The sequence below is a fragment of the Apium graveolens genome, chromosome 10, assembly GCF_009905375.1.
Source record: "Apium graveolens cultivar Ventura chromosome 10, ASM990537v1, whole genome shotgun sequence".
Lineage (NCBI taxonomy): Eukaryota > Viridiplantae > Streptophyta > Magnoliopsida > Apiales > Apiaceae > Apium > Apium graveolens.
Window position 1 is genome coordinate 207,290,538 of NC_133656.1, and position 20,551 is coordinate 207,311,088.

Genomic DNA, 20,551 nt, shown 5'->3' on the forward strand with positions numbered 1-20,551 from the left:
ACTACTTCTCTCCACTATACCCACTTTATACATATAATATTAATCGGTGCCACTACTTTACTCACTTTTTTAACTTTCCTCCACTATTTTATCATTTTTCTTAAACTCCGCGCCCCACCCAAATGTAAACATTTGGGAGGGACGGAGGGAGTATTAAATTGTGATAGTTGATAAAAGGAAAATTGAGAAGTTATTCTTCTAAATTACAAAAATTATTTGTTTTTTGTTATGTTGTAACAGTCGGTAACTTGTCTTAAACCCTAATTCAAAATCAGACAAAAAAAAGCAAAAGATATCGAGGGGGAGAAGCTAGGGTTTAGCAAATTATGAGCAAAGACACCTCTTTTTTGTTCTCCGGCATCAAATTTGACCGTAAAAAGTTCGCCGCCGATTTCTCCAAGTTCAAGGTTAACTTTATATCTTCTGTATCTTATTTTCTAGTCGATTTAACTGGTTATCGAAGACAGGTGTATATAAATCTTGTGATTGTTATATTTTGTGATTTGGAATGTTTGATTAGGAGAAGAAAGAAACTGCTGATACAGATGAGCAATTTCTTGAAAATGAAAATTCTGCGCCTGAGGCGGAGACATTGCCAGTTGTGAAAAAGAGGAAAAGAAAGTCCAAGGTTTCATCTTCAGGTTATATATATTTATGCGTGCGTGTCTAATGATTTTAGATATAAAACCGATACGGCAGCAAGCAGCATTATAATTAGACTAAATAATATGCAGGACTATGCCAAATGCTTATTAATGAAGTTAATTTAGTGTATTTGAGGACATCTTTATTGGGTGTTTCTAGAACCTTAATTAAACAGCCACACGATTATAATGTTTCGGATAATTCTATGTGTTTAGTGCTTATTGTTGCATACAGTTGAGAGATTGCCAACAAATAAAAGTAGAAAGGGCGACTATTAAGATTAGATTCTTCTGAATTTTAGATTTATTTTGTTTGTTTGTATGTGTTTTAGTCTCAGTAGAAGGATTCAATGTATTTAAGGCTTCAACATCGGAGATTGTGCCAAAAGATAATGATGTGAATGAGGTTGATTCTGAAGCGAAGAAGGAATATCACAGGCAAATGGAGGTTCAGTCTACTTCTCTCTGAGAAACACACATACACAAATTTAAGTAGTTACCATCGTAATTAGAGTTACTAATTTTAATTTTTGTCAGCGAGATGCACTTCTGAGAAAGAAGCATAATATTCACGTATCTGGTATGAATGTTCCATCGCCTCTTCAAACTTTTTCCGAGTTAAGATCAAGGTAGTTTCTACTTTGCAGATTATATACATATCATCTGTTTGACATGGAGGATTTATTTCAAAATATGTAGCTGTCTTATTTGACACTCTATTATGTTAATGAGGATAAAGCTAAAACAACCTATAATCAGAAATGTTATTGTGTTTTCTTAATTATTGAAAATGGTAATTGTTAGTGTTTCTCAAGCTTTTCAGTATATAAGATTACTTTCTGGCCCTGTAGTATTTTTTTATATAGTATACGATCCTTGTGAAGAATTTGCTAAATCTTGTTACAGATTTTATTTGCTAAATCATGCCCACTTGTTAATAATGTGTACATACCCAGACTTTTACTATTTACACCATGAATGCTTTGTAGACTCTAGATATCATAATGTGTCACAGAAATGTTCCTGGACTACTCCTTTGCTATAATTTTTAATTAGGCGGCTTCTATTTAATTAATAAGGTTCAACTACACCAACATTTTAGACCTACAGTATTGCTTAGATTTTGATGTATACATCAGAAAGATGCTATACTCAGAAGTAGAGAGTTTAAACATAAAGCGATAGTAATATTGTCAGCTGATTGAAAGTTTATTTCCAAGATTTTCTAAGGCTCCCGATTCACATTTTCTATTAGGCTCAAAGTTATTCTATAATTGGTATAGGCCAATTTGATCTAAATCTGGGAAAGCCTGCTCCAAGGACTTACATCTTCACCTATTTTAATGAAAAATTATTAAATTATATGCTGCCATCCTCCTTAGTTCTAAACCTACATTTAGTCGTATGTTGTTGCAATTGAGTACAGTATATATTCGTCTTTTGTAGATATAAATGCAGATCATTTCTGGTGCGCAACTTGGCAGAGCTTAGATTTAAAGAGCCAACACCAATTCAGAGGCAGGCTATTCCAGTCCTCCTATCTGTATGGCTTATTATTTAAAGCTATTACCTTTTCCCTTATATCTGTTTCTCAGGAACCCTACTCTTAATTGTAGATAAAACAAATGGTTTTCAATTCTTAAGAGACATGATTAATTTATAAATTGTGCATTTACTAGGGGCGGGAATGCTTTGCTTGTGCCCCAACAGGTTCTGGCAAAACAATGGCATTTGTCTGTCCCATGCTAATTAAACTTAAGGTATGCCAGAGACATTTGAGCTGTTGTGATTTTATTTATGAACGTAAACATATCTTATCTTGCTATATGTTCAGCATGCTTCTACCGATGGTATTCGGGGTCTTATCCTACTTCCAACACGAGAATTAGCTGCACAAACAGCAAGAGAGTGCAAGAAGCTGACTAAAGGAACAAAATTTCGTATCAAGCTGATGACTAAGCAGCTTGTGAAATCTGCTGACTTTTCCAAACTGCATTGTGATATATTAATATCAACACCTTACCGTGTTCAATATGCTGTTCGTAAGAAAAAGCTTGATTTAAGCAGGTATGCACACTCTATAATTGTTTCAGTGAATGCTCAACAAAAATTGGGTTGATGTTTAAAACTCAGAATTCATTTTAGATTGATGTTCTGCTACCTGACAAACCACATGTTAACCTACCCATACTAAACACTATATAGTATTTTTAAGTATCTGTCCCTTCTTTGAAAAAATATATATAAAATGAGCATATTTATACGTAATTATGATAAGCATTTAGCCATCTATATTGTATTACAATTTAGACATGTAATTACGTCGGGGGTGTTTTGATGTACTCATATTTCCTTTTATAAGAGGCAACAATAGGTGAAGCCAAACAGTCTCATCATTTTGCCTTGTTTTAGACACATAATTAGGACCAAGGTCTATCCATTGACCCATCGAATTATGTACCAGGACATGCCCCAATTTTTTTAAAATTGCTTTTGAATTGAGACGGCTCTATGCAGTTATATATGAGGAGAACGTGCTTTCTCTATTGGTTTCTGGTAATTTTGCCAGGTTAAATAAACCCACAAATAGACACCCTCTTGTTGCATGAGAACCGGCTCTAAACTTTGACATCTGATAAGTGATAAACATGAGACAAACTTGTTATTTAGTGATTACTATTGCTCAGTGCAGAGTCAGCACTTGTGATGAATCATGATTTAGTTCTATCTGGCTTTGAAACTGGGAACTAGAAGTATCGCTTTTCTATTCAGTATATTTCTAAATTTCTGTTATTATTTGCAGGGTGGAATACCTTGTCCTGGATGAATCTGATAAATTGTTTGAGCTTGGCTTGGTGAAGCAAGTTGATACAATTGTTAAAGCTTGTTCAAACCCTTCAATAATGCGTTCACTATTTAGCGCTACATTACCAGATTCAGTGGAAGAGCTTGCACGCACATTAATGCATGATGCTGTCAGAGTCATTATTGGTAGAAAGTAAGTATGAAACTGAGATGGTGCAAATTATAAGAATTTAATTTGATTTGGGTGATGTAGTTTTTTGTTGCTATTCCAAATCAGTTTTGAGACCAGTGTATCCCTCAGCAATAACTGGAATGCATTAGCAGATCTGCTCCTTAGCAGAGGTGTACTCAACTGTTGACGTTTTTTCCTTTTTGCTACTCACTTCGGTTATATATATATAGGAATTCTGCATCTGAAACAATAAAACAGAAACTATTATATGTTGGAAGTGAAGAAGGGAAACTGCTTGCTATTCGCCAGAGTTTTGCAGAGGTAAACTGCTGCTATTATGCCCACTGCATGCTGGGAATTCTCTCAGTTGTCATTATAGTTGCTGCATGATGCATCTATAGTGCTATATTGTTCCCTCTACAAATCTTTGCTTATAAATGTTTCTTGTTTCAGAGCTTGAATCCACCTGTACTTGTTTTTGTCCAAAATAAAGAAAGAGCAAAAGAGCTTTACAATGAATTGAAGTATGACGATATAAGGGCTGATGTCATACATGCTGATCTATCGCAAACAGAGGTAATCATAAAAATCTTTTGACATGATCTCAAACTAGATACGGTATTGAAGAAATCAACAGTGATGTTTCTATAAAAAAACAGAATTGATGAACTTCCAATCCAATATTGATATTCATGCTTCGTGTAAACTACTTGCTAGAAATTCTTTTAGCACAATCGCCTCATTTCAGTGTATTTAGTCATGTCACTCAGTCACTGTGGTGTAATAGTTGTACAGGAATCTTATAATTATGTTTTGGTAAAGTCTGTCTGTTAAAGTCTGATAATTTTTGGTGTTTATGTTGCTTTCAATTTGATTATTCAGTTTTTCTTTGTTTGTATACCAACTCCAGTAATTAGAAGAATTCTAATTCATGTTCATTAAATTCAGCGAGAAAATGCAGTTGATAATTTCAGAGCTGGCAAAACATGGGTTTTGATTGCAACTGATGTTATTGCTCGTGGTATGGATTTTAAAGGGATTAATAGTGTGATTAATTATGATTTCCCGGATTCTCCAGCCGCATACATTCACAGGATTGGTAAGTCTCTCAGTTTCTCTGTCTTCGACTTGGGTTACCTGTAATCATGATCATTCGTTGCTCTAAAACCTAGTTGATGGAGACTTTTATCTATATATTTTGGTCATCTGAAGGTTAGGTCTGCCAAACCTTCAATACATTGGCTAGTAAAATGAATCAATTTATTGTGACTTGCACATAGGGGACTTGCGCATAGGCATCTGCTTATGGAGAATTATCAATAACGTTTTACTAGACCGTTCAACCAATTGTTGACTTTTAAATCATTCACTTAATTGTTAATGGAATTAGTTATACTTGCATTTATATTCACTTATTCACTTGATTGGTGGTATAAGTTTATGCTTGGATATAGAAATAATTTTGTTAATAATTTTGGCTATAGAAATTATTTAACTGTGGATATTAAACATGATTAGTCCTAGGGGTATATTTGTTTTGCTTTTATTGCTCGATTTTGGACCGTTGGTCCGTTTCCTCGTTTGAGCACTTTCCTGTGAACACCGGCTTCCAAATTAATGAACATTTTCATTTTTATCATCTCAAGTTGCTGAAATTCGTTGCTTTTTATCTATATAGGTCGTTGTGGCAGAGCAGGGCGGAGGGGAGAAGCCATTACTCTGTACACTGAGGCAGATGTTCCGTTTCTGCGTAACATAGCGAATGTAATAACAGCTTCTGGCGGTGAGGTACCAGCTTGGATTCTGGCATTGCCCAAACGTAAGTGGAAGAAGCACAGACCGGGGAGAGAACATATATCCGTGAAACCACAAGATGATGATGAATAAGATCTGGTGGTTTCTTAATTCATAAATTACACCCTCACTATATCGGAATGCAATTTTGATAAATATATACTGATGAGATGTGTTAATTTATCGGCCAACAGGATATCTTATGCTTACCTTGCACCTCTAAGCTCTGATGCTTACTTCAAAGGGGTTGTGTGTTTGGCTGTGTGCCATCCATGATTTTTTTTATTTTTTATTTTTATTATAGCATATGCTTATTCTAATTTTAACGATGAAGTTTAGTCATAGTTTTGGTTTAGAAAACAGTAAGCTACTTTCAATCCAGAGTTTGTACTCTTGCAACGAACGAGTCAATGTTGTTCCTTTACGATTAAACGAGGAATTTTTATTTTTATTTTCACCCACAATTGCTTCAATTAGCGGAATATAAGTGCCAGAAATGTTGCAAGATTGGGAGTCATCTCAGAATAATTGTACTCCAGTCTAACCCTTCACTCTTTTTTAAAAATTATATTACAACACATGGAAAATATATTTTATAAATAATTTTTATTTTGTTGTAAAATACATGAAAAAAGTCAGAATTTTTATTTTTTTGAAACGGATGTGAGACGCCACGTGTCTGGTTGTTTAATCTACTGTGTCGAATTGAGAGTAAAAAAAATGTGAGTGAGATAGATAGACAGGGACATGGGGTCCAAATTCTAATCTTCTTCTTCTTGTACGTTGAGTGAAGTAAATTATAGATATCAACATAAACATAGACTGATAGACCTACAATACAACCACCACCTCTAATTCAACAGTTGTGCAGAGATCTGTCAGTTTAAGTCACAGGTATTTTTCTACTTTTTCTACACCAACCAACCTAAATTTTGGCTAGTAATTCTTTTTGTTCCAACTGTCCCTGCGTTTTTATGTACTGTTCATGTTTTGTTTGATTTTATGTCAGCTGGGATTTTCCCCATTTTACTTCAAGTTTAAGTTTTCTGTTCACTTCAAAAAAAAAACGTTTTCTGCAACTTTATGATCTGGGTTCTAAACATCATTAAACCATTTACACATTCACTTTTTGTATTTAAGTTGTTGACTTTATTTTATTAATTTTAACATGGCTAGTGTGGATATCCTGTGCATAGTTTGTTTTGAAAAAGAAAATCAACTCAGGAAACTTATATTCTTAAAACTTGACCATAATTGCAGCAAAGTCTATTTTTTCCATATGTACTTCAAAGTTTCTCAGCAACCACATATCTAGTCAGAGTAAGTTATTTAATCTGAATTACCAAAAAAAAGTTATTTAATTTTTGATATTTGTGTGTATAGATGTTTACATAATTGAATTTGGCTAGGTGTTAAATGCATGCTTATATCATGTTTGTATAAAGACATGTTCTTTATCACTATCCATGACATCACTTTTCGTCTACATTTGGGATAGATCTTGGAATGATACAACAATGGGGAGGAAAGGAAATTTGTTTTCTTCCATAAAGAAAGCCTTTAGTCCAGAGTCCAAAGAAAAGAAAAGACAGGTTTTTTGAAGTTCTATCTTTGATAAGTTTTTGTTGATTTTAGATTGTTTTTTAAAAAATCGTTGTAATTTCAGAAAGCAAATGAATCGAAAAATAAAGGGATTGAGAAGGAAAACTCTTTGAATCCAGAATCCTCGACTTTAGAAACTGTCAGTGTACCTCATTCTCTTCCTCCACCAGCAGAAGTGTATTTGCCACAAAATGTAATTGAAGATGAGCAGACACAACATGCTTCTTCTGTTGCAGTTTCCACCTCTACACGCGCTGAGGGTGCTATTGAAGCTCCTTCGGATGTCACAGAGGTTGTTCAGCCTGTTGCAGTAACTCAGTTCGCTAGCAAACTGACAGATGGAGAAGCAGCAACTAAAATTCAGACGGCATTCAGAGGATTCCTGGTATATCTGTACTTATCTGCATGCAATTCATCCTTAATATTTAATGGGATATGTTTCTGTTAAGAACAATTTAGTACCAATCGAAACATATTAGCACCAGAGGCAGATACTAAACAATTGGATCATTAAAGATTGTGATGATAGTGTGTTAATGAATAAATTGTGATATATAGACTATAGAGAAGATAAAAAAAGTAAAATATAAAGCAAAAATATAGATTGCAAGCACGTTTCCCTCGATAGACCTCCTCACAAAATATATTAAATAGCCAGGTTGATCTTCTTCCATTCTTAATCAATAGAATCCCTTAATCTAATTAAATATTCAGGAATAGAAACTTAATATATATTACCTAATATATATAGATGACCAAAAATAAACCTGCAACTACCCATACTTTGCTAAAAGAAATTGCTTGTAGGTTGCTTACATAACAAAATCAGAATGAGAAAAATTTAGCTCTCAGCCTCTTATGTATTTGTTCCGTTCTTATCCCTTTGAAGATTCAAATAAATATAATCTTCAAGGTCAGTAGTGATTCTATATATTTTGCATGTTTGGAAACTGTATGTAGATTTAAGGAGAAAGGATTTTACGGCAACTATTACTTCTTTTGTGAAAGGACTTTGTATGTAATAAAAAAAATTGTTACAGCTAAGTGTGTGTAGAAAACGTCAAGTAGCGTCATTGTGCTATTCTTAGATACTGTATATGTTAAACCAACAATATATCGGTAGTAGACAGGTTGTTTTACTAACAAATGTTGCTTCTAGGCAAGAAGAGCCTTGCGAGCTTTAAGAGGGCTTGTCAGGCTAAAGTCATTGGTGGAAGGCTCTACTGTCAGACGCCAAACCACTAATACCCTACGATGCATGCAAGGTGTATCTCGTGTACAGTCTCAGATCAACTCTAGAAGGATCAGGATGTCAGAGGAGAATCAAGCCCTACAGAGGCAGCTGCTCCAGAAACGTGCAAAAGAACTTGAAAGCTTGCAGGTCTGATTAATAATATATATCTTGCTGTACCCACGGGATTGATACACCTAATGCTCTTATACACATGTCTGATACACGTGCATTGTGTTCACATTATTCAACTCACTGGAACATGCCTTTTACAAAGTTTTCAGGCGAAAAGCTGTTATTTGAACATAAACATGCTTAAATTTATGCCAACTACCAAAAATATGATTTTCTTTATTGAATATAATCATTTTCGTTAATAATAGTTCTTCTTGGAAAGTATTCTAGTCCGCAGATCTGTTGTTTCTTTACAGCGAACATAATGTACAAATTATTATACAGATGGGAGAGAACTGGAATGACAGTGTACAATCAAAAGAGCAAATCGAAGCAAAGTTAATGAGCAAGTTTGACGCAACCATGAGAAGAGAAAGAGCGCTAGCTTATTCATTCTCTCATCAAGTAAGCTATTCATTTCAAGTTTTAACCTTTTAGTAATATTTATATAATATTCTCTTTCAAGAGAACTCGATAATTGATAGCAAAAGAGAAAAACTAGGACTGGATGTTTGATTTGGACAGATACTGTCTTCAGGTTCATTATGTCTTGGCAATAGTTACTTGCACCGAAGATTCTGGCGAAGTTAACGGACTTAGAAAAATGTAACCTTAATTGTCCTCACAAGTAACAAATTGCATAGCCAATACAGTAACTTTTAGATGGCACTAGAGCCCACTTACGAACCACTCCCTTTAGAAAGCCATAGGCAAGTTTAAATCAATATTCAATCTAGAAACAGTTACATCCAATCACAAACTACACGAAAGTTGCCCCTTTTTCAAAAGAAAGAAAAGAAAAGAACTCTCCTTTCCACCCCAAGCTTACTTAAATCTTGGAACTGTCTACCTAAGACTGACCTGGTCTGCAGTTCCTAACACAAGGTTCGAATTCCTTGTTTCCGTTAAGGTTTTTTGGTTTATAGGCTACTTTTTTGTTCAGTACCGGATAGGGGATCACGGGTATGAAATTAAAACTCTAGATTTGATACAGGCCCATAATACGCTATATGGTTACGACTATTGAGATATTGTTTCTATGGAATATGGGTAACTAGATATTTGATGTGGCTTGACAAAAAAGCGTAATCTGTATTATGCTAGTCCATTTCATAGGGAGAAGGTTTGGATACTGCATCTGTCAAATCAATTCAATTTTGCTGTATCATTATCATACATTTTTTTCTTCCCCTATTTTCTTAAAAATGGTCGATGTCTGTAATTAAAATACTCAGACACCTATACCTCCACTACGGCTAGAAGCACTTTACCTTTTGTTACAAAGAGAAGAGGGGTGTCTAGTAAGCTGCAATACTAGGGATCTTACTATGAATTCTTTTCTTTCTCATTGGTTCTTGATGGATAGCAATAGTTAAAGACAAGTCAACTTAATTCTATGAGTTACAATATCTAAATTACATTTTCTAAATCTGAAATACAGCAAACCTGGAAAAAGTCTGCAAGATCTACAAATCTACTCTACATGGACCCCACTAATCCTCAATGGGGTTGGAGCTGGTTAGAACGCTGGACAGCTTCCCAGTCAGGAGAGTCTCGGACTGTAAAAGAAATTAATAATGATTATTCTTCTGCGAAAAGTGCAAGTCTCAGCTTTGCTGGTAGCCAGATTGCCAAGTCCTACGCTCGTCACCTCCTCAATTCTGAGAAGCTTAATTCGCCAAACAACCAAAGGCCAAGCCATCTTTCTAATGTCCAGTCCCCTTCTACTCCACTATCCAAGGCAACTTCTTCGAAAGTAGGCAAGAAATTTAAGCCACCTGGCCCAAGAGGAAGTGTGAAGAGCCCAGATTCCGACACAAAAAGCTTGTTCAGTATGCATTCGGAGCAGAATAGAAGGCACAGCATTGCTGGGTCATCTGTGAGAGATGATGAGAGCATGGCAAGCTCTTCAGCAGTTCCAAGTTACATGGCATCCACTCAGTCTGCCAAAGCAAAATCACGTGTTCAAAGCCCGCTAGGAATGGAGATTGGCACACCAGAAAAAGTATCAACAGGGTATGCAAAGAAGCGACTTTCTTTCCCAGATTCACTAGCTAGGCCGAGGAGACATTCAGGTCCACCAAGGTTGGACAGCAAATCTGTTGCAGACTTGAATGATGTTGCAGTCAATTAATTATTCTATACAACGTGAAGCAGGATAAACAAGATACGGTTTATTGGCTACAGAGTAAATAAAATTGAAAAACAAAAAAAAAGATGTATTTTTAATGTAAATCTATCCGTTTCATCTCCTCTAGTTACTTCCTGTTCTTTCTATTAGGCATTCTTTTTTTTTCTTCATTTGTTTGAGAGGGGACAGATAGACTGGTGAAAGTGACTTAAACAGTCTTCAAAAGTAGTTTGTATACTGGTTGTTCTCTTTTACAGGTTCGTTGTTCTGTAAGATTATTTTGTGTACTAAGAAACTGGTTATATGGGCGTTAATTTGGTGAAAGGTTTACGTTTCTATTGTAACTAGATTCAGTATGTGCACAAACACACACACACACACACATATCTGCATTCCCTTATATATTTATTTTATTGACATTAACCAATTTCAGTTGCATGTCTGGACCATGATTGTATCTCAATTGTTCTTTTAGTCCATGGTAGCTGTTATACTAGCCGTGTTTGTTATGCCAGACCTGTACTACAGATGGACATTTATGGCTGTTCAACATTTGTATATCAGGCGTCTAGAAGAGAGGGTTCTATTTGTTCTTACAGTGATAAATGATCTCTCATATCTGCTACTTGTACTAGTTACTTTTGTTATTAAGTGAATGAGTTCTATAATTGAAGACATACATAACCCACAATTTTGACGAAACTGTGGAATGTGCAAGTACTTGCATAATTGCATCAGGAGCATTTCAAAAGTTTTCATGTGTAAAGTTGATGCTCTGTGATCCTTACATTTTTTCCTTTATACTTGTTGTAAAGAAATTGACAACTAGTTGGTAGCAAATACTAAGTAATATTGCTAGTATTGTATGTGCAGTCCAAGATAAGTGAAAAAAGTACAAATGCGTAGTGAAGTTTTCAAAAGGACACTGGCTCGCAATCTGGGGTATTGTAAAACCCAAGTAATAATTTCAAACAGAAGTATTTGTACAGACCAAATTCATGTCCTAAATTAGTAGTTCTGTTATTTTTGAAAAGAGATACAGTCCATTTTGGAAGTGTAGTGTTCTAAAAAGTATACTACTAGGACATTTATCACTAAATCTCTCTTCACTGACAAAAAGATTTAGAGAAGTTGAGCAGAGAGAAACTCGAGAGTGGGTTGAAATCTGTATAACCAGCAGCAAGTAACAAAGCGAGTGAAGGAGACTAAGCTTAGGGTTTTCTTTTAAACACAGTTGCTGCAATTTCATTTGAGTTGAGGTAGTTGTTTTCAGGTAAGTTTCAGCATTGTTTCTTCTCTAGAAGGCGAAGCCCATTTATGCTTTTGTAATGTTGGCATCTTAGCAGCTCAGATATGTCTTGCTAAGGTGCTTATAAAAGTTACAGAAATTTTCTTGTATTTGTGTAGGATGTAAACAACTAATATCTGATTTTTCCTTTGTTTTGTTTATGCTGATAACTTTTGAAAATGCTGTGTATGTCTTGTTTCTGTTTAAATGGCTTGGTGTTTTTTTCAGTTTATTAGTACGTATACATTGCTTGTTCTGTGATTTTTCTTGGTTAATATTAATGTCGCTTAAGTTGTTTAGATATATCAAAGTTAATTCATGTTTATGGTTCAGTAGTAGCATACAGTACATGCTACAAGCTGATGATTTGAATACACAGGTGAATTGTGATTTTTAGTACTTTGTCGTGATTTCTAACTGGTTTGTAGAGTTTATAGGATAAAATGGTTTGCCGTAGAATGTCATTGGCCAGGGACACTGTGTTAGCAGTTTTATATGAATAAAAAATTGGTGCTTATCTGTAATTTGCATAAGAAAAACTAATAAGTGTTGCAGAAATATATCTCTTGGATGAATTACTAAATTAATCAATGTCTTATAAGGTATGCTTTGTGGGCAATGATTACCACTTTGTCTTAATTATGCTTTAAAATAACAACTGAGCACATGAGTAAAAAACAAGCATAATGAGAAATTGTAAAGATAACTTGCAAGTTATATTTGCATATCCTTTGATAGTTACTTTTCTTCTGTTATATTATCCTTAAATAGTTTCCTTTTGTTAAGGTTGTTGCAAGTGGAGGTTGTTTATGTGGAGTTCCTTTGAAGGGATTGATGCTGTTTGTTTGTTTGTCTGTTTTGGTTTAGGTAATATTTCTTTCTTAGCCATTGGAATGCAACATAGCATCATATAATTCACTATGTCTTTCTACATGTATATGAATAAATATTTTACTTTGTTCTTTCTTCCACAAGGATTCGTCTGAAGTTCTGTAGGTCTACGTGCAGTAGGGTCAGGTGGCCCTTCATCATATAGTGATATAATTTTCTTTCTACTGGAGTTCAAATATGCAGACACCTAAAACAAGGTATACTTCTGCACTCAATATGAGGAGGCATATCTTCTGTCACAGTTTCTTTATTACTGTATCTTTATAACAATATGCACTATTTGATTTTCAAAAAATGTAAGTTTTTCATGACAAACTTTGCTATGTATTCATGATAAAAATTTGAATTTGATGAATTGATTAATAAAGCACAGTGTAGGTAGCTTATGATTTCAGAGTCAGTGGAGTATAGCATTGTGCCTTCAAAGAACCCTATTAGTTATTTCCATTAATGAACTACTGTTGAAGTTATGAATTTTTTCTAGCTAGGCATTTATGTGGTAGTTTGTTTGGCATACGGAATTTATGATTGGGTTTTGTAGTTTCAGAAAAAGTACTAAATAATTTATACAGTGACATGCTTTTGAGAAGCAATGCTGTTTTTTTTGTATTTTTTGAGAAGCAATGCTGCAATTTTCTTTTCTTCGATCTGGTATTCTGGTCTCATAATTTTTCCTCGTTTCTCCTCATTCTTTCTATTCCATAAAATTAAAGTACCATTGTCCCTCACATCAGTTGGATCTTTTATTAATTAGCATTAATATAGTACATATAAATTCCTTTATAAAGATATGATACAGATAATGCCTTGAAAGATTTGTTTCTTTTCAGAAATGAGGATTATTGTAGATAACCGATTATTTATGTGTTCCCGAGTAAATAAACATGTTTTTCCTGTATAATTTAATTTAGTTATGTTTTCTGTGTGCTGTCTTGAGTCTTTGTTCCCCCAGATGTAAGCTTAATAGACTATTCTACTTTGAGATCAGAATTGGTTCCTTGGAGATGCCGCGTAGGTCAATTCCTGCTACACCCTGCACTACTAAGCAGCAGAAAGCTAACATGGAATCAGTTCCTTCTCCTGCAACAAGGACACCTAAAGCAAAAGGTCCAAAATTTGTTGATCGCAGGTCACCTCGTAGTCCAGCATCTGAGGTATAATATTATGACTCAACTATCAATCCAGTTCTTGCTAATACTTAAGAATAAAAATACCCCTCAATATCTTGAATGTTGCTTATCATTCAGAATACCGTACATACATGGTTATATGTCATTCAATACTTTTGATGAATTTGGGTAGGCACCTTGGTGTTGTATGTTACTTTCTTATGCATTGAAATTGAAGAATGAAGATAGATAAGTTATAAATATGAAAATAACAATTTCAAATTCTGTTCTCCGAGACACTGTTTGAGCAAGTTCTGAGAAAACGCCCCTTCTTACCCTCTGTAAAATATTCACCTAAACTGGTGGTTGCTTGTTTTTTAATAAGCCTAATTTATTGTCCAAATCGTTTTGGTACATCTCTTTGTTCTGTCCAAGTTTTATTAATTTGCTCGGTTAACTAGCAAAAGAAACGACCTGGGAGAATATCCGATCTGGAATATCAGCTCGCTCAGCTGCAAAAGGAATTGAAGAAGGCACATGATCAGCTCAACTCATCAGAATTGTGGAAGAAGCAGGCTCATTTAGACAATGAAGAGACCAAGAAAAAGTTAGCTTCAATGTCAGCAAAGCTCGAGGAATCTGAACAACAGATACAGGAGCTTTCTGCTTCTGAGGATTCTCGTGTTCAAGAGCTTTGTAAAATCTCCCAGGATCGAGATAGAGCATGGCAGTCTGAACTAGAGGCTGTGCAGAAACATCACTTAGTTGACTCTGCTGCCTTGGTTACTGCTATGAATGATATTCAGAAGTTAAAGATGAAGCTGGAAAGGGTAGCTGAGTCTGAAGCTATGCACTCAAGGCATGCAGAATCAGCACTTGCTGAGGTACAAAGTTTAAAGCAAGAACTTAGTGAAACTTTAAACCTAGTTGAGAATCTGAAAAACGAGCTAACTGATTGCATAGAATCTCAAACTCAGGCTATAGAAGCTGTCAGGGAAACAAAAATGCAGTTAGCAACGGCTAGATCAACTGAGGAGACATTGAAGTCCGAAGGCCTTAAAGTTATGGAGGCTTACAACTCTGTGGCTTTAGAGTTGGAGCAATCAAAAAATCAAATTATCCATTTGGAGGGACTTGTAAGAAAACTCCAAGCAGAACTTTCCGGGGATAGCTGCAAAAATGCGGCAGATCCTTTAGGGGATACCAAAGATGCACATGAAAGTGATAATAATGCAAAATTACTCGAGGTTGAAATGGAGCTTAAAAATGTCAATTCTGAGATGGCGCAATTAAGATCTGCTCTTGAGGCAGCTGAAAGAAGATACCAGGAAGAATATGTTCAAAGCACATTGCAGATTAGAAGTGCATATGAACTAGTAGAGCACACGAAATTAGAATCTCGCAAGTGTGAAGCTGAATTGAAAGCAAACTTGATGATTGCAAAATCTGACGTTGAAGACCTAAAGTCGAGGCTGATGGTTAAAGAAATTGATTTCCACACCATCTCAGAGGAGAATCGAGGCTTATATTTGAAGGTCATGGAAACTCAGTTGTCTGAAAGAGAATCTGAACTTAAATTAGAGCTTAAAAAGATCGAGGAAGATGTGCTGGAATTGAAGGCAAATTTGCAGGACAAAGAGACAAAACTGCAGAGTACCACAGAGGAGAATGAGGCGCTAAAAATGGAAATAGAAAAAATTGAATTCAAGAATAATGAAATGAATGATGAGACCTTAGAATTTGCTGAAGCAGCAAGGGATGCAGAACGAGAGGCGCTAATGAAGCTCAGTTTTTTAAAAGAGGAAACAGACAAAAGTAGTAGAAAAACAGATCGAGTAACTGAACAGCTGGATGCAGCTCAAGCTGCCAATTCAGAGATGGAAGCTGAGTTGAGGAAATTAAAAGTGCAGTCTGACCAGTGGAGGAAAGCAGCTGAGACAGCTGCTGCTATGCTTACTACAGGTGATAATGACAAAATGGAGAGAACTGTTTCTCTGGACAAGTATAATACAAGTGGAGAAAAGTTAAGTCCACCATTCTCCGAGGACATAGATGAAGACTCTTTTAAGAAAAAGAATGGTAACATGCTGAAGAAATTCGGGGTTTTGTTTTTAAAAAGCCAGAAATAAAACTAATCGGGAGGTTGCCCCTGCATGCTTTTCTTTGTTTTCCAAGGCAAGTAAATAATCACCCTCCCCTTCCATGACTTTCACCAAGAATATCTTATCAGATGAATTCACTCATCTACTAACATTTTAGTTTTTTCTTTTGTGTGTGTGTATACAAACTACAGATTGCTGATGGCTTCAAGTTTTGATTCAAATGCTTTGTAATGACTATTTCTTATAAGGTTTTGTACAGTTATGTCGTCGCAATTCCACACAGACTACAAGTCCATAATCTCTCTTTTTCCTTTGTTTATTTAACAGCCTTTTGTTCCTCTCCCCTATTTACTGTTATCTTGGTTTTTGGAATTAGTTTCTTTTATATATTCAACCTGAAATTGGTTTTGATTGTTCTACAAATCACATTTGATTATATCACCAAAACTGTTTCATTTGATTATATGTAGAATGTTTCATTAATTCTCTGTGTTTTTAAAGTTCAGGCTCTTTTGGTATTTTGAATGAAAACTGTTTGTAAAGTTGATTAAAACGTTGAAAGCAAAAATTATATAACTAAGTTGCTCTATATCAGAGTTTGAAATTTTAAGAGCATATAACCTAAAATGTCTCATCTGAAGTGTCAACATCTGTAAATTTTCATCCAAAATCTATAGTTGGATTGACAAATCATCGGTCCATAGTTCACACGCAATTGCAAACTGAGAAATGATACCGTAATTATATCATTAAAAAAATTACAACATGAATATTAGCAAGATAGAGGATCAAAACCTCACTGTCAACTTGAAACATATTGACCAAGTGACTGTCTTCATTAAGTTATCAGTATGTTAACAGACAAGAAGAAAAGACCTAATCACTTGCCAACTCTCTAAGGAATATTTTTATAGAAATGTTTGTCAAGTATGTCATTCTTGGGATGCCGGGGAGGAAGGTTAATCTACTGGCATGCACTAACTTTCAAAAATTGTGAAAAAATTTATCCTATATAAATCAAGTGTCAGAAATCAAGTTTCACACAAAACCTTCATTAGTTTCTTCAATTTCAGAGGGTTTATATAACTCACCATGGCATCAAAACTAGCAATTTCACTATCAATGTTATCTTTCTTGGTGCTACTTTTAGTAGCAGGTTCAGATGCTGGAAGCATATCAATCTATTGGGGCCAGAATGGGCAAGAAGGAACATTAGCAGATACATGTGCCACGGGGAACTATGAATACGTAAACTTGGCATTTTTGGCTACCTTTGGCAATGGCCAGACACCCATGATTAATCTTGCCGGTCATTGTGATCCTTACAGCAATGGCTGCACTACCCTTAGTTCCGACATAAAATCATGTCAATCACAAGGAATTAAGGTGATACTTTCGATAGGGGGAGCTTCCGGGAGTTACTCTCTTGTATCTGCTGCAGATGCCAGAGAAGTGGCAACATATATATGGAACAACTTTCTTGGAGGGCAGTCAGCTACGCGGCCTCTTGGCAACGCTGTTTTAGATGGAGTTGACTTTGATATTGAGGGGGGATCAGGAGAGTACTGGGATGATCTTGCAAGGTATCTTTCTGCTTACAGTAAACGAGGAAAGAAGGTTTACCTGACGGCTGCACCTCAGTGCCCTTATCCTGATGCATGGGTAGGAGGTGCCCTTCAGACAGGCCTTTTCGACTATGTTTGGGTACAATTTTTCAACAACCCTCCTTGCCAATACTCTTCTACCGCTACAAGTAACCTGGAGGATGCATGGAAGCAATGGACTACCGATATTCCTGCAACCAAGATTTTCTTAGGCCTACCTGCAGCCCCTGATGCAGCTGGAAGTGGTTTCATTCCTGTAAATGACCTTACTTCACAAGTTCTTCCAGCTATTAAGGCCTCTGACAAATATGGTGGCGTCATGCTTTGGTCCAAATTCTACGACGATCAATCTGGATATAGCTCCTCCATCAAGAGCGACGTCTAAACTCTATATATACGACTCACACCTATATTGTTTTCTGTATTATCAAGCACCCTGCAGTACATATATGCCAATGTTATCTCTTCTATATTATACATTATCACCTCAGATTAAAAATACATATATGCCAATCTTATCTCTTCTAAATATATAATAGACGAAATTATTAAAAAATCTCACTAAACTACCACTGTTTTTAATATATAAGAAGATGGGGTTTGTGGGAAGATATTTCATTCACTATATAATCTCATACTATATATTGTGACATGTTATTTTTATTATACACATATGTAAGTGTGTCCAATGAACATCTTATTTATTTAAGTTTAAAGTTATTTACTTCAATTCCGTAAAAAAAAATAGTTACTTGAATATTTGTACAATTAATTTTAAATAATTGAATTTCAGATATAAAGTTAGGCCTAGTATATAAATGAATTATTATCTTATTTATTAATTATTTTTTAGTTTGAAAATATATTTCATATATTTTTAACATATATTTTATTATAAAAAGTAATTAAAATATTCATATATAATTTTTAAAGAAAATATTAAAAATAGAATCACTTATATATAAATATTATATATTGGTATTACATATTTAAATAAATTCGAATTATAATCATTTCAAATTTGAAATCAGTACTTGGTCCATTGTTCAAAAAATATTCAAATTTGACTACATGACTCGGCCGAAAAACATCATTACATTCTACGTTTAGTAAATTTAAATTATAAGCTCGGCGAGAATATCTTACCTTGGAATTTTTTTTAATATCTTATGTTAATATAAATTAATGTGTCTTAGGTATTTATATAATCAAGTCAATTGATTATTAGTATTAAAATTACTAATTTCACTGATAGCGCATTATTATTTTTGGGACTTGTCCTGATTTTAAAAATATTCAAAATTTGATATGAGATCTCATGAGATTTGTTCAAACTATGATGATATATTAAATCGATTTATTTTTCATTTTAAAAAACTAGTTTTTTAAAAAGAATTCTTTTAGATAAGCAGGATTCAAGATATTATTGTACAAATATTTAGAATTATTTTAATATTTAGAATTATTCAAATAAAAGTTATATCTATACTATATTGTAGCATTTGATTCAATGCATTTTATATTATTTAAAGAAAAAATATATATAGTTCAATAATTTGAAAGAATAAACTAGTTCAACTGATATTTATAAAACTCTATCGAATTGAAAAATATTTAATTTTAAGAGAATAGTATACAATGTTATCAAATTATTATATAAAGAAATATTAGAGTCTTAATGAAAGAAACTTAAAAATGATTTAAATAAATATATAATTACAATTTTTCCTTCGAATTCTTGAAAAACAAATCATGGATATCTGTTAGGTATGAATATAACAGAGGGGGGTGAATGTGTTTTGGCTTAAATGTTTGATTTTCGATCGACTTAGGCTTTAACAGTTGGTTGTTGTTAATGATTTAGTAGAATGGATGTTAAACATAAATAGCTTAGCAAATATGTAAAACAAAGATCTTCAAAACTCACATAATTTTATATTAAAAATCAAGCAGTGTTTTGCTACAAAATCTCTAAGTTCTTGTTTTAGAACTTAGCTTCTTTCTTGAGAGAGAACATACACTTTTTCTAATCTGATTGTTCTCCTTAACTTAACTAGAGGACCAGTATTAACTTTATAACTCAGTTAACTGCTGGTTTACACGGTGGATAATAAACATGCTATTATCTTTTCTAAACTGTCACTTGTCATTTCTATTTATAGAAAAGCAAATCTTCCATTTCTGGCTTAGCATATCTTTAGCTTCCCGTGATTACTTTAATCTCCTCTGTCAGTTAATCTTTGTCGTTGATCTTACACATCTCTCAAGCTGCTTTTTGTAGACTTGTCAATCCAGCTGTGTGAATTGTTTGTTGATTTGCAACCTTGGATATTGAACTGTTCTGCAATTCTGTACTTAGAGAAATTTCTTCACTTCGAGATCTCCAATTAAGTCGTAGAGAACTCGACATCTCGATAGGCATGTTGGCTTGTCGATATCTCTGAAACTTCATCGTTGCCTAGACTTATCGACAACTCTGAGTTCTCTAATGAATTTTGATTTATCGATAACTCAGAGTTCTCTAATGAATGTATACTTGTCGATATCTCTGAGTTCTCGACAGACAATTCCTGAGTTCTCTATACCCGGTGGATGTTGTTTATCCGCCGAGTAGACATTCCTCATCCGTCGAGTAGATATTTGCTCATCCGTCGGGTAGATGTTACTCATCCGTCGGTACTCTCTGGAGTTTAAATGACTTCTCGATAAGTCATTCCGGAGTTCTCAAATGATTTCTCTATAACACTAATTCTGTGACTTGTAGAGATCTTGACTTAGAATGTTTTACACCAAACAGATTTATTCAACTCCAAGCTTCTTCATAATTCTTCTGAGGCATGATCTTCTTAATCTTCTTCCAGATAGAATTCTTAGGCTTGACATTGTTCAAAGAAAAATGCTCCAGTCTGCTCCATTTATATTTTACAGACATTAAGTGTTACAAGTATGAATTACAGATTAAGGTTACAATACAACTAATCTTCGGGTTGTCAGTATGACTTAG

The 20,551-nt window shown here is 34.4% G+C and overlaps 4 protein-coding genes across 12 annotated transcripts; all 4 read left to right on the plus strand.

Annotated features, from left to right (window-relative positions):
• Positions 1-221: 221 nt before the first annotated feature.
• On the plus strand, positions 222-5,951 carry LOC141689737 (DEAD-box ATP-dependent RNA helicase 57). The gene is made up of 12 exons (XM_074494093.1): positions 222-407; positions 521-641; positions 977-1,092; positions 1,182-1,273; positions 2,091-2,187; positions 2,324-2,404; positions 2,479-2,711; positions 3,448-3,642; positions 3,852-3,942; positions 4,075-4,197; positions 4,570-4,720; positions 5,300-5,951. The coding sequence occupies exons 1-12, from the start codon at positions 327-329 to the stop codon at positions 5,506-5,508; spliced, it is 1,590 nt and encodes a 529-aa protein (XP_074350194.1). The 5' UTR covers positions 222-326; the 3' UTR covers positions 5,509-5,951.
• Positions 5,952-6,156: 205 nt separating this feature from the next.
• LOC141689738 (protein IQ-DOMAIN 2) lies at positions 6,157-10,892 on the plus strand. Of its 3 annotated transcripts, XM_074494096.1 has the most exons (7): positions 6,178-6,309; positions 6,676-6,735; positions 6,914-7,007; positions 7,082-7,402; positions 8,177-8,398; positions 8,708-8,827; positions 9,864-10,892. In XM_074494096.1, exons 3-7 carry the CDS (start codon positions 6,933-6,935, stop codon positions 10,554-10,556), a joined length of 1,431 nt encoding a protein of 476 aa, XP_074350197.1. In that variant the 5' UTR covers positions 6,178-6,309; positions 6,676-6,735; positions 6,914-6,932; the 3' UTR covers positions 10,557-10,892. The 3 variants fall into 3 exon arrangements, with proteins under 3 accessions (XP_074350196.1, XP_074350197.1, XP_074350195.1); XM_074494095.1 differs by lacking the exon at positions 6,676-6,735 and having other exon boundaries at positions 6,157-6,309; XM_074494094.1 differs by lacking the exons at positions 6,178-6,309; positions 6,676-6,735 and having other exon boundaries at positions 6,895-7,007.
• Positions 10,893-12,661: 1,769 nt separating this feature from the next.
• Positions 12,662-16,385, plus strand: LOC141693831 (interactor of constitutive active ROPs 2, chloroplastic-like). Of its 7 annotated transcripts, none has more exons than XM_074499001.1 (4): positions 12,662-12,708; positions 12,817-12,929; positions 13,685-13,886; positions 14,303-16,385. In XM_074499001.1, exons 2-4 carry the CDS (start codon positions 12,910-12,912, stop codon positions 15,968-15,970), a joined length of 1,890 nt encoding a protein of 629 aa, XP_074355102.1. In that variant the 5' UTR covers positions 12,662-12,708; positions 12,817-12,909; the 3' UTR covers positions 15,971-16,385. The 7 variants fall into 7 exon arrangements, with proteins under 7 accessions (XP_074355102.1, XP_074355106.1, XP_074355103.1 ...); XM_074499005.1 differs by having other exon boundaries at positions 12,664-12,708; positions 13,721-13,886; XM_074499002.1 differs by lacking the exon at positions 12,662-12,708 and having other exon boundaries at positions 12,757-12,929; positions 14,303-16,016; positions 16,135-16,385.
• A 650-nt stretch (positions 16,386-17,035) lies between these two features.
• LOC141693833 (hevamine-A-like) lies at positions 17,036-17,996 on the plus strand. The gene has a single exon (XM_074499008.1). It carries the CDS (start codon positions 17,036-17,038, stop codon positions 17,930-17,932), a length of 897 nt encoding a protein of 298 aa, XP_074355109.1. The 3' UTR covers positions 17,933-17,996.
• Positions 17,997-20,551: the final 2,555 nt, after the last annotated feature.